At 48.9% G+C, this 13,465-nt stretch overlaps 2 protein-coding genes across 2 annotated transcripts; both read left to right on the top strand.

Moving 5' to 3' along the window:
- Positions 1 to 1,004: 1,004 nt before the first annotated feature.
- LOC144165725 (uncharacterized) lies at positions 1,005 to 2,264 on the top strand. The gene is made up of 2 exons (XM_077695520.1): positions 1,005 to 1,078; positions 1,949 to 2,264. The coding sequence occupies exons 1-2, from the start codon at positions 1,005 to 1,007 to the stop codon at positions 2,262 to 2,264; spliced, it is 390 nt and encodes a 129-aa protein (XP_077551646.1).
- Positions 2,265 to 2,318: 54 nt separating this feature from the next.
- LOC144165726 (uncharacterized) lies at positions 2,319 to 3,951 on the top strand. Its single transcript, XM_077695521.1, has 2 exons — positions 2,319 to 2,418; positions 3,620 to 3,951. The coding sequence occupies exons 1-2, from the start codon at positions 2,319 to 2,321 to the stop codon at positions 3,949 to 3,951; spliced, it is 432 nt and encodes a 143-aa protein (XP_077551647.1).
- The last annotated feature ends 9,514 nt before the right edge of the window (positions 3,952 to 13,465 follow it).

The raw sequence follows: 13,465 nt of genomic DNA on the forward strand, positions 1-13,465 counted from the left end.
AGCGACCAAACCCACCGAAAGAGGTGAGGAACTGCTACCCCGGGCCAGCCACCTTTACGCAATGCCTCTGTAGACGAATAAAGGCGACGCCCACCACTAAGACGCGCACATCAAGCAGCCAGTCACGGCAAAACGTCAGCCTTCAAGACGAAGTACGTACTACTGGAAGGAGGAACAAGAGAAAGAGTTTATAGAATGAGCATATCACGACTACTTCAGGCTGGTCGCAACAACCGTCATGTGTGGCGTAATTGCAACTTCGTTCGCAGTCTTTGTTTATCAAAGTTTAGCTGAAAATGAGCCATAGCACTGATTACTGTGGTATTTCTACCAAGGGTCGCGGTGCATGGGGACGAGGAGTGGGATTATTCTCATCAGCTTTATTTAGCATGCAATTGTGCAGTACAAGATGATTTATTTTGTATCTCGAAATATTGCCCTTTACGGGGCTAATCATGGGATTCTTTGATGTTGTCGCCAAGGGGCAGTTAATAATTGCGCCACTTCTACCTGAGCCCGTTGTTACCCCTTCCAACATGGCTTAGAGGGCAACAACAAACAAATCTGGGTTATTCACAGCTTTGGAGCAGGCAAGAGTGTCGCTGCCCCGACTATTCTCTACCACGCTATACCAGAGCGGATTTGCACATTGATGTGCTTATTTCCCATTCTCAGAAAAAACAATGGTCAGTGGAAAACATGGGTTCCGGCTAAGGAGCGTCTTCGCTCCCCTATTGTACCTCCTCAAGCCGGCCACGCGGCATGACAAGTCACTGGGAGAGCTACTCGGAACGCTCCGCTCGCACTATAGCCCGTTCCCGGCCCCATTGATGAAGCACTTCTGCTTCAACAACCATCACCGCCGAGAAGGAAGGAGTCGCAGGCAACGCTGCGAAATTTACTGCTTCGTAGTGCGGCGAAGGGTAGAGAGTGGCAGCGCTCTCGGGGACTAGCTCCGCTCGGTACTCAGGGACCGTTTCGTCTTTGGCATCACCGACGCCGCCATGCAGACGCTACTCCTGGAGCTTCCTGACCTCTCGCTGGACGACGCCGTGAAGGCAGCGCTGGCGATGGATCTGTGCCCAAGGATGCACGTGGCATGTCATGTGGGACCGGCTCACCGTCAACGGAAGTGGCGGTAAACAAGATGGCGACACGGTATTTCTGGTGCTGTCGCTGCGGTGGAGACAACCCCCTCACACTGCGAATTCGCGCAAGTGGTGTACTTCGCGTGGAACTCGGCACATTGCTCGGGCATGCCGATGGGGGACGGACAGCGAACGGCAGAAGCACCAGCTGGGATCGAGTACGCGTTCCACGCAAGCTTACGGCCAAGGGAACCAGCAGAAGGGCTGGAGGCGGGGGCGTGCGGGAGCAGCTTCGGGTGCAACCGCTAGGCTTCACGTCGCGGCCGAGGACCCAGTTATTTTTGACATGTGGCACACGAATGTACTTCAGTCATTGTTCCACCGTACATGCTGAACATCGAAGTCAGCGCCCAACCCATTTCCATGAAGCTCGACACAGGGACCAGGGGGTCGCTCATGGCCGCGAACGTCTTCAATTGCACTATCCCTTGCGTGTACATCTAGGCGTCGGATGTGAAGCTGCATAGCTACTTCGGGCAGCTAGCCCAGGTCGAGGGTCAAGCCCACGTCAGCGTTCGCTTGGCAACAGGGATTCAACCCTTTCCTTTTACCTGACCAAGGGGCCGTCGCCAACGCTGCTCGTACGGAACTGAATCCAGACTCTGGGCTTGCGGCTGCCGGAGTGCCAGGAAGCAGTACTGTGGTGGTGGCAGACATCGGGAGCCTCCTGACCAAATTCAAGGCTCTGTTCCAGCCTACAGTGGGAATGTTCACAGGCACAGCGGCGAGCATTCATGTCACACAGGAAGCCCGCCCCAGTTTTTCAAGCCGTGTAGACTGCTGTTCGCCCTGAACGATAGAGTCAACCAGGAGCTTCAGCGGTGGCAGCGAGACAACATCCTGCTGCCCGTGAAATCGTCGGAGTGGGCCGCTCTCTTAGTGCCAGTTTTCAAAGAAAAAGGCACTGTTGAGATCGGCGGACACTTCATGGTTACCTTCAGCCCCGCCGCTGCGGTGGAGAAGTACCCGCTGCCCCGTATTCATGATCTGTGGTCGACGTTGTCCGGGGGACAGAAGTTCACAAAATTCGACCTCATAGATGTTTACCAGCAGCTGGGGATCCAGGAGTCATCGCGGAAGTATGTCACCATGTCGGCAACGCTGGGACTCTTCTAGTACACGCACCTATCGTTCGACGTGGCCTCAGCACCAGCCATTTCCCAGAGGGAGATGGACAACCTGTTCAGGGGGACGAGACACGTGGCTGTGTACTTGAACGACATCCTGGTGACTGGTACAGACGGCGAGGACCACCTGCAGAACCTCTACAGTGTCCTTGCGCGATTGCAGGATGCTGGGATGAAGCTCATAGTGGACAAATGCATTTTCATGCCCCGAGCGTTCAGTACCTGGGCCACGTCTTTTCCCGGGCCAGCGTGGAACCGGCACGCTGAGAATTTGAGGCAGTGCTCCAGGCGCAAAAGCCCCAAAACGATACGGAGTGGCCGAGCTACCTTGGCCTCATCAACTTCTACAGGAGCTTCGTGCCCAAACTGTCGTCACATTTACAACAGCTGCATCTTCTGGTTTGGGATGGACAGCAATGCGCCAGGAAAAGGAACAAGACTTGGCCTTTTAACGCAGCAAGGAGCTCATCAGCAAGCTTCTGGGGCTGCTACACTTCGATCAACGCAAGCCTGTCGTCCTGACCTTACATGTGTCGCCGTATGGTGCGGGAGCCGTCCTGGCCCACCGGGAGAAGAATGACCAGGAACGGCCACGGTCATTTGCGTCTCGTTGGCTTCATGCTGAAGAACAGCGTTAGAGATAGCAAAATAAGGAAAGCCTGACTGTAATGTTAGGGGTCCAGCGCTTTAACCAGTACCTGTGTGGCCGAAAGGTCGAGGCGGTCGTGGACCTTAAGCCGCTGCGGGGACTGCTCGGGCCTGACAGGGTGGTTCCAGTGCAGGCATCACTTCGAGTAATGCCCTGGACATTAAGGCACTCCGGCTACAGCTAATCGCTGGTCTACTCTCTGGGCAATGACATGGCACCTGCTGATGCCCTGAGCCGACTGTCCCTGACAGAGGTGCACGCTGCTGTTCCTGAGCCTGTCGAAGTGTTCATGCTAGAGCACGGTTATCCCGAGGTGCTGTCCAGATGGGAGTGTCGCAGGCGACCAGCCGCGACCCAGTCTTATCACAGGTGGTCAAGGCGTTGTCCCGCTGGGAGGGGTTGGCGGAGTGGACATACAGCCATAAGGCCATCGAGTTGATCCTGCAGTAGGGATGCCTGCTTGGGGATTCAGGATGGTGGTTCAATACAGCCTGAAGGCTAGGGTCCTGCATTTCCTGCACATGGGTCATCCAGGCGTTGAGAAGATCAAAATGGTGGCCCGGTCCCACGTTTGGTGGCCTGGCATGGACCAAGACATTTCTCGCAAATCTACAAAGAGAACTAGAGAGCCTCGTGTCTTCTGAAGATCAGCACCTAGCCGTTGCCTGAGAGATTCCGGTCCCTCCATCATGTAGAATTCGTGAGCCCCTGCAAGGTCCACTACTTCCTGGTGGTGGTGTACGCCTTTTCCATGTCGGTGGAAGTACTGTCAGTCACCACTTCTTCGGAAGGAGCAACCATGGTGGCGTTGCGGCCAGTCTTCACAGGACAAGGGTTGCTGGACGTCATTGTATCCTACAAGGATCCTGCTTTCGCCAGCGAGGAGCACCTGGCCTGGCTCACGAAGAGCGGAATACGTCGGATAATGGTTCCGCCGTACCACCCGGTGCTGCAAACTGTGAAGGACAAGCTCAAGAACAGCAAGGCTGGGGATTTTCAAACACAAGTTGCCCGGGTGCTGTTCTAGTGCCGGAACACAGCCCACAACGTCACGGGCTTAGCTCCCAGCGAGCTCCTGTTGGGCCGGATCGTGAAGACACCATTCGAGCTGAAGCACAAGCTGTCTGCTTACCGTGTTTGTGGTCCTGGGCAATTGCCAGAGTCTGGGGCTCCAGCCTTCACCAGGAAGTTTCGGCCTGGCCCACCCATGTTCACAGAGGATGCGGTCTCTCCTGCCAGTGCGCCATCACTGCTTGTCCGCATGTCGGACGGGACCACATGGTACCGGCCCGCTAGCAATGTGAGGTCTCGCCTAGCAACCTCAACTGGCAACCTTAAGGAAGCCAGCAGGCAGGGCGCCAAGAGCTACACCGGCCACTGCCAGCACATCACCAATTACTGGTTCTAAGTGTTCCACTGTGGCACCACTTCCGTCGCTGCCACACCTACATCGACACCTGTGCTCAGGCGGAGTGCTAGATTGTGGAGACTGCCGGACCGTTACTCGCCGGGTAACATGTGTAGTTTTCTGTTTGCGCTGGACGAAAAACTTGGGGATGAAGGGTGGGACAAGTGTTTGGCGCCCTCCGACCATAATCATCGTTGCCTGCTAAGCTTGCGGGCCCCGACAAGCACGGTGGGAAACAATGTGCACGGCTTCCGAAGAAACACCGAAGAGCACAGCCACTCGCAGTCAGCCACCGTCTCCACCAACAAGCTGCAGGTCGTCATTCGGATTATTGGCACCGCAATCGTCCCACGTTCACAAATGCGTGACAAATCATGGCACTATTCTTATCTGATAGTATTGAAGTAATTCGTCGGTTCGAAATACAATCACGCCAAAGGATAAATACTTGGAAACTGACATCACGCTATTTTATTTGCCCACGCTAGTCGGCGCCATTAAATTCGTTGACTGCTAGAACGCTGCTTTTATCTTCCCCTTGTTTGTTGGAGCAAAAGTTCACTCCAATAAAGCTTTCTTCAATGCAGAAAGCCTGCTTCGTCTTTGTATACCTGGCATCTGGTTAAGGTGCTAGGTACACGCACCCTCAACCATCTCAAATTCGCAATGCAAGCTCAATTAGTACCACCTGCAACAGGCAGTCCTCCCAAATATTGTTTGGGTATTACCGGAGAAACTGAATAAGTTTTTGATTCTTGAAGAAAGCCTATGTCGTCCTCTAGTACGTGACAATATAATGAGTATGCCGAAAACAAAAGTAAATGTATGCAATATGTCATACGCGCTATAGATAGACGGGGCATACCAAATTTGTTACAAGCGGTTCGTTCTCCCAACTCGTGTGATTTTTGTTTAGATCATGCGCACCAGTAACGTATGTGTGCGGGGTAGCACCTAATTGTATATTCCAAAATTTTATATATATAGAATGTTTCACTCATCTCTTTTTTCTTTACTTTTTTGACTATATAAAATTTCCTAACTTTCGCCACGCAAATTTTCCCCATTACGTAATTTTATAGCATAAATACCTTAAATTCACACGTATACATATTTGGAAAATTGTGTTGTGTTTCCCGTTTGCGGCCGTGGAGATGCTGCCCATGGGGCGCTAGGCAACAAAGGAAAACACGAAAATGCGGTAAAATCGGTGTAGGTATACGACGCCAAAATATTGGCACTGTAAAATAACAATGCTGGAGCATTAACGATTTCCATGGAGGCAAATGTTTCTTGAGTTCTTGGAAAGAATTCCGTAGTCCTCGAGTTCTTAAGCGACACTGCCCAACAAATGATGGAGGAGGAATATACATTTAATTGAGCAGTAAATGTTGTTGGGTTGACCGCCAAGTGGGGGACCTCCTTAGTCCAGGAAGCCCTGGGTCTTGGAGGCCTGTCTCGCCAGGTCTACCAGATGTTGTTGGTGATCCGGGTTGTAGTTGGTCACTCGACCCTCCAACTGCCCAAGTGAGGGATTCGGATTTGGGGCAAGGAATGATGTGTTGCGGCACTCCCATACCATGTGGTAGAGAGTGCATGGCTCCACGCAGAATTTACAAGTGTATGTGTGCAATGTCGGATGCATTGAGTGTAGTAATGTACCATGTGGAAATGTGTTAGTCTGTAGCTGTCTGTAGATGACCGTGTTTTCGCGAGACATGTTGAGATGTGGAGGCGGAAAGGTTCTTCGTCCCAAGCGGTAGTGGGCCAGGATGTCACTGTACCTTCTGGGGATTATTTCTGTTGTTGGGCTAATGGAAGGACTGGCTGACATCCCAGAAGGAGGCGACCGGTGAGTGTGGGCTCGGGCTGCGGCATGAGCCGCCTCATTCCCTTCCAGTGATGAATGATCCGGTGTCCATATGATATAAAGTTCGGGTAAATCAGGGTGGGCCGATAAAATTTTTGCTGCTGTTGATGAAATGCGTCCAATTTGAAAGTTTCGACACGCCGTCTGGGAGTCTGATAGGATGATGACATGTTCTTTGCCAGTGGTAGCTGCATGGGCAAGGGCTGCTTCTTCGGCGGTGTCGATGTCCTTGGTAGGTATAGAAGCTGAAGCTAGCTCCAGTCCCTGGTTATTGACTATGCTGATGGCGTGGGCTGATCTACTGGGGTATAGTAATGCGTCCGCGTACCTAACGTCAGGCCGTTTTCCGTATGCAGTTCGAAAAGCTTGAACTCTTGCCTTGCGTCGTGCTTTGTTGTGGATCGGATGCATATTTCTTGGTATTGGGGCGACAGTGATTTTCTCTCTAACATGTAGAGGAATGCGTTGTTTAGTGTTATTTTCTTTCGGGACTTCGTAACCCAGTTTTCGTAGGGTGTGTCTTCCCGTCTTGGTGAGTTTTAGGCGTTCCAATTGGCTAGTTTTGTGGGCTTCAGCCAATTCTTCCCAAGTGTTGTGCAGGCCTAATTGCAATAATTTGTCTGTAGAAGCAGTGAGGGGTTAACCGAGAGAAAATTTGTAGGCTTTTCGGATCAAGATATTGAGTTTTTCTTTTTCGTTATTTTTCAGGGCTAGATACGGCGTTCCATACGTAATTCTGCTCGTTATTATTGCTTGCACAATTTTAATTGTGTCCTGTTCTTTGAGGCCATGTCGGCGATTTGTAATACGCCGTATCAGATGTAGAACTTGATGAATTGTAGTTTGCAGTTTATGGAGCGTTGCCATGCCGGCTCTGTCTCGCTGTAGCGTAAGTCTCAGCAGGCGGAGAGTTTTGACCTGGGGGATTGGAGCGTTGTTGACTCGAAGTTCGTATCAGGAATTGGCGCCGGGGGTCGACCTCTGGTTCGATTTTTAAGGAGCAATAATTCGGATTTATCTCGAGAGCAGTACAGGCCACGTCGGCGAAGGTACTGTTCGGTGGTTTGAATTGCTTCTTGCAAGGGGTCTTGCTGTGTGCCGGCAGAGCCCGTGCATGTCCATATTGTAATATCATCGGCGTAGATACCGTGACTGATGCCAGGGATATTATCCAATTGTACTGGAAGGTCTTTCATTGCCAAATTAAAAAGTAGAGGGGATATGACAGAGCTCTGGGGTGTCCCTTTCGGTGGTGTCGGTAGTTTGTCTGTTCTAAGGTTCCCGATGCCAATTGTCGCTGTGCGGTCTGTCAAGAAATTTTGTACAAAGTTGTATGCCCGCTTGCCGCAGTGGGTTGACTGTAGGCCTTCTAATATAGCATGGTGTGTGACATTGTCGAAGGCCCCTTTGACGTCAAGGGCCAAGATGGCGCTTTTGTGCTGGCTGCTTAGATTGTCCAGGATGTCTTCTTTGATTTGCAGGAGTATATCTTGTGTAGAAAGGTGCGAGCGGAAGCCGTGCATGCTGTGAGGCCAGAGATCCTTGTCTTCGAGGTAAGGGGCAAGCCTATTATGCACCATATGTTCATATATCTTGCCTACGCACGATGTCAGGGAAATTGGACGTAGGTTTGCGAAGTTTATGGGTATTCCAGGTTTGGGAATTAAGCTGATGTCAGCATGTTTCCAGGAAGCAGGTACTTGACCCTTTCCCCATTGCTCGTTGATGTAGTGCAGCAACCATTCTATGGCATGAAAGTCCAGGTTCCTAAGTGTCTTGTTGTTGACTTTGTCGTGACCTTGCATTGTGTTTCTTGTCAGGGTCTGAAGAGCTGCGGTTATTTCCGCCTCCGTAAAGGGTCTGTCAAGGTCTGGGTTGGGGTTACCAGCGTAAGCGGGCAGCCGACGATGGGTGGCGGGGATGGGACCTATGTAACGGTCAGCCAGGTCTCTGAGTAATTCTTGGTCGTCCCCTTGGTATTGATGAATGACACGGCGTATATGGTCTGTTGTGGCTGCCCTCGTTTCTGTATTGCGGATAAGATTTTTCAGAATGTGCCATGTTCGGCGGTTGCTCTGCGTGCCTTGTAGTTGGTCGCAAAACTGGTCCCAGTTCTGTCTACTGAGATGATGTGCATATTCCGTGGCCTGTGCAGTAATTTGAGCTATGCGTAGTTTGAGGGCACGGTTGGTTTTCCTTTTTTTCCACCGCTTGATCATGCTTCTGCGAGCCTCCCATAGGTGTAGGAGGTGCGGATCAGTGTCAGGGTTATCGGTGGTAAGCTGAATTGTTTTGGTGTGTTTGGAAACCGATTGGATAATTCCATCTGACCATTGCTCGATGGAATCGAAGTTGGTCGGCTGGGTCTCCTCACAGAATGCTTTCCAGTCAGTGATTTTTTTTCCGATGCGTTGCGAGGTTCTGTGATGGGCAACAACAGACTGTATTATATAGTGATCGCTCCCTACCGTCTCATCCAGTAGGAGCCACTCCAGGTTTTTGAGGTTATAAGAGAAGGTGAGATCAGGGGTTGTGTCCCTGGATACACTATTTCCAATTCTGGTTGGGGTGGTTAGTTCCTTCAGAAATTGAATAAAATATTCTTCTTTCTAAAGTAAGAACACAAATATTGCGCAACGTAAATGACTGTTGCAGGTTAGGAACTAACTTTGGGAAAGCAAATTCTAACCGTAAATTCATGATAGGGATAAATAAAAACACGAGCGTCATTTGTTAACAATATCACTTAACTCTCTAGAATGACCTAACAAATGAAGCTCGTGTTTTTATTTATACCTATGATGGATTTACGGTTAGAATTTGCTTTCCCAAAGTTGATTCCTAACCTGCAACACTCATTTACATTGCACAATATTTGTGTTCTTACTCTTGAAAGAAGAATATTTTATTCAATTTCTGAAGGAAATTTAGTTTCATAAAAATTACCATAGAACTGACCGCTCTATCCCACTAATGATATGGAATTGTCACAGAGTGTAGGATATATTACCAGTGTGGGATAGTACAACATTATTTGCAATATTTAAAACAATACTAATGCGTACAATTTTTTTAGCTTAGTTTTACAATGACTAGCAGTACTCGCAGGGCAATATAATAAAAATTGTACGTGAACAACAAGCAAGTGAAATTATTATATATTCTTGCATTTCGCGCTTTTAACCCTTTCGGGCCTGGTGTCCTATAATCAGGGCATGAACCCAAAGACTTCAAGGAATTTGAAAACAAAATCAAAACAGCTGCTTTTCTGGTAAACAGTTCTTTAGAAGCCTCTATCACTACATTTCCCAATTGCACCTATTTTGCTGCAACTGATAGTCAGTAAGAGGAAGACGTTGTAGTGAAAACCATAACGATGCAACAGGGGCACCATGGACCCGACTCATTTTTTAGGCAAGGCTGTACGTACCAAAATACTAGCACTACCAGTTCTATTCTTATATATGGGCTCACTGATTTGCAAGTTTTGGTAAAACAAGCAAAAAATAAACTTAATTTGCCTCATGATATTATTATTTGTCATTATTGTAAATCTACAATTACTTGCATCAAACACTCAATTACTCGTTCTTAATCTTGAAGGGTCCAAATATTAACAAAAAATTCCAAGAAATTGTTTCCCAGAGACGAGAAGATGCAGGAGCGGAAGGGTAAATTAACTGCTAGATAACACGTTGTTACCGTGTTATCTAGCGATCGCTACGCGGTCTGTAACGTTGGTCATCCGTCAAACGCCTGTGTAGGATAGGTGGCAGCGGAAACGGATCCAGGAGTAGGCTGGCAAGTAGGAGAGGGGGAAAAGGCTTTTCCCAGCTCGCTGCTGATTTACACTGACGCATGTCAAAATGCCAAGAACGCTGAAATAGTTTTTTTCACTTTCTCTGGCTTGGAGTTTTTCGCTACAAATTCCGCACTACACCTTTATTTTTCTTTATGGCAGAATTTGCAGCACTTGCTGTCGATCTATGTAAAGTACTGAAGCGTGTATCAGAAATCATCTTACTATTTGATTCGATGCCAGTTACATCGGCATTAACTTCCTCTTCGGGCACTGCCTTGTACCGCCGACTATTGTTTTTGTCCAAAGGCACGTGAAGAAAAGTGTGGCTAGGGGTCCCTGGCCATACGGACATCAGGGGGAACGAGCAGGGGGATAATTTAGCTAATCTCGCGGTAACAGTTCTCATTCTATTCGGCATATCTAATCTGGTTTTTTGCATCGTCAAGATTGCGACGTTATTGTCATTTATATGCTACTCGTTCACACGCACTCCTCTCCTTTGAAGAGTACCACAAAAATAAATTTCCGGCGTTATGTTAAATTTTGTGGTTATAGGCAGTGCGAAGGGATCTTCACCAATATGCGCTGCAGGATTCCAAGAATAAATCTCTATCTGTTTAGAACAGGGCTTTCTGCTACAGAACTACGTTTGCAGTGATATGTCTCTTCAACAATCGAATATTTTTGCTCGCCTATCACTGCTTCTGGGTAGCTACACAGCTGCTTTTAAATTACCCATTTGAGCTGTTGGGGTTGACAGTGAAGACCATACAAGGGGCACAGCTTCCAGTCCTCCATTTCATTACATCGATGAGCCGAACCCTCAAGCACCTGCAGCCTACTCCCGACCACGCCATTCCTCTGGACAACCGGTCCCATTTCTTCAACAGCGCACTTCCTAAAATTGTTGAATCCAGGACCATTTGTACGATTTTGCCACCCGCTTCTCCAGCAATGCGAACCGGCACCTCAACAGCCATGCGTAGATAACCAGACCAACACACCCTTTCCACAGTCGTTCCACCCAACTACAATGCGCAACTAATCCCCAGGTTGTGAGGGGAGCTTCACTCCTCCAAACACTAGACGGCTGCGTTCTCCAACGACGCGCTGCCGAGTGAGCCCACAATCAGAGGGAAACTCGGTGGTGCAGCCGACGGGGGTGAGGTCGCAGCCCTGTTGTTTTCGTCAATTCCGCTTCGTGTTGTTATGACAAAGAACCAAGTTACTATTTCTATAGATGGTGTCAACACGTTAGCATTGATAGACACTGGTGATTCGGCTTCAGTGTTGAGTACCGATTTTATAACCCGTCTTCAAACGAACGGTATGTTGTCCTCGGACCAAAAGATTCAGTCTCGTGGAGTAGAAAGCGAGCGTTTGTGTTCAGTTAGAATGTGTTCAGCGATGTTTTCACTATGTGAACACAGCTTTCCAACGGAGTCTTGTTTCAACTCATGCAACGCATGGAGTTATATCGGGCATACATTTTTACTCGAATACGGTGCGATGAAATACTGCGGAACTGGTCAAATTTGTTCCCATGCGAAATGCTGCCTCGAAAAGGGTGAAAGGGCAGTGAAGCCCGGTTTTCTGTCACCGATGATGTCTTGCTACTTTCCATGACGGGTATGATTCGGACCATAATATTAGAAAAATGTCGATGGGGGAGCTGCCAGAGCATAGTTTAGGTGGATGCTGCAAATGTAGTTTAAAAAAACATGATGATATCCCGTGCTTTGGTTGAAGTCGTTGATGGGCGTAGCCAAGTTTGGACAGTGAACGCATGCAGTGTAACCATACGTTTGCCCAATGTACTCAAACTCGCTCATAATGAGAAAGAGGTGACCGTCAGTACACACGCAGTGAGTACGACGCCAGACGCGATTGCTACGAACCCACACTACACCACCCCGGACAAGCGCATGATGAATGCATCATTTCCGTCTCATAAGGAGCAGCTGTTACTTGAGGTACTTACCCGACGTACTGCTTTATTTGATTTTTCTTGGGATGACCACAAAACGTCATGGCCAGCGTCACGCATTCAGCATGAAATTACTTCCGAGAATTCTGCACCAATTCGTCATAAGCCATGCATCGTGTCCTTTTCTGAGAGCAAACTAATAACTGAACAGACGCAGGAGACGCTCAAAGAAGGGCAGCTCCTGGGATTCTCCTGAAGAAGAAGGGTAACTCTTGGCACTTTTCTGTGGATTATCGAAGACTCGATGCTGTCACAAAAAAAGACGTACATCCCCTTCCGCGCATTGAAGACGTAGTAAACTGCTGGTCTGGGTTCTGGGAAATACCAGTGCAGCCATCCGACATAGATAAGAAAGCGTTCACACATTTGGTGGGCTCTTTGATTTCGATGGAATGGTTTTGGATTGTGAAATTCGCCCACTACATTTGAACACTCTATGAACACCAATCTGCGTTGCTTAAAATGGGATACCTGCGTGTGCTACCAAGACGATGTCCATATTTTAAGGATATTATTTTAAGAGTCCAGTCAAAGAATCGCCTTTTTCTGGACCGCATCGAGGAAGCGGGATTGGTCAATATTTTAAAAAACTCATTTTTGGGAGTGCCAAACACAAGTACTCGCATTCCGAGTGGATAAGGAAAGCATAAGGCTGGATCTTGAGAAAATCTCCGCCGTGCGTGATATCCAAGCACTACGATCACTGAAAGAGATGTCTAGCTTCGTCGGACTTTGCTCCTATTTCCGATGATTCCTTCAAGACTCTTTAAAGACTTGACTTCGCGCAAACTTCCCATCCCCTCACGACCTTACTCTGTAAAGACAGCCCTTTTTCTTGGACGTCCGACTGCGAGTTTTCCTATCAGCAGCATAAATTTTTGTTAACAACTGGCCCAATTTTGCGCCACTTCGACCACATGGCACCCAGCGAGATGCACTCGGACCCGAGTGACGTGGGCACAGGAGCTGATGGAGGAGTTACATGAATGGGCACACCACGTGGCGGCTGAGCGCACGTCTAGAGCCGAGCGCGACTAGACCTTAATGGAACTGGAATGCCTCGCCATTTTGCTCGCTGTTCAAAAGATTCAATGCTATCCGTATGAGGGACAGTTCACTTTGGTCACTGATCACCATTCGTTATGCAGGCTTGTCGGACTGCGCGACCCTTCCGGTCGCCTACCTCGATGGGTCTTACGCTTACGAAAGTACGACATTACAGTCTCTTAATAAAGTGGGCGGCGCCATACTGATGCGGACTGTTTGTCCCTCTTACCTGTACCAGGCACATCGAACGACGAGGACACCTTCGAAGACTGTCTGCCTTTCGTGTCACCGGAATTCCCAAACGCCCCACTCCTTCAGTAAGCACAGCGGAGAGATCGTACGCTGCTCAGGCTGTTTGCAAGCGCGGAGGACAAAATTGGATACCCATTGTTTCCCAGACGGCGTTCTGTTCAAGAAAAATTGCTCT

The sequence above is a fragment of the Haemaphysalis longicornis genome, unplaced genomic scaffold, assembly GCF_048455015.1.
Source record: "Haemaphysalis longicornis isolate Haplotype H1 unplaced genomic scaffold, Haemaphysalis longicornis Haplotype H1 scaffold_15, whole genome shotgun sequence".
NCBI lineage: Eukaryota > Metazoa > Arthropoda > Arachnida > Ixodida > Ixodidae > Haemaphysalis > Haemaphysalis longicornis.

Excerpts from the sequence above, each read along its gene's own strand:
- LOC144165725 (XM_077695520.1), top strand. The coding sequence starts at position 1,005 with ATGCAGACGCTACTCCTGGAGCTTCCTGACCTCTCGCTGGACGACGCC. Across the intron at positions 1,079-1,948 it reads GCAGCGCTGGCGATGGATCT|AGTCAACCAGGAGCTTCAGC; the intron begins GTGCCCAAGGAT and ends CCTGAACGATAG.
- LOC144165726 (XM_077695521.1), top strand. The coding sequence starts at position 2,319 with ATGGACAACCTGTTCAGGGGGACGAGACACGTGGCTGTGTACTTGAAC. Across the intron at positions 2,419-3,619 it reads CCACCTGCAGAACCTCTACA|AATTCGTGAGCCCCTGCAAG; the intron begins GTGTCCTTGCGC and ends TCCATCATGTAG.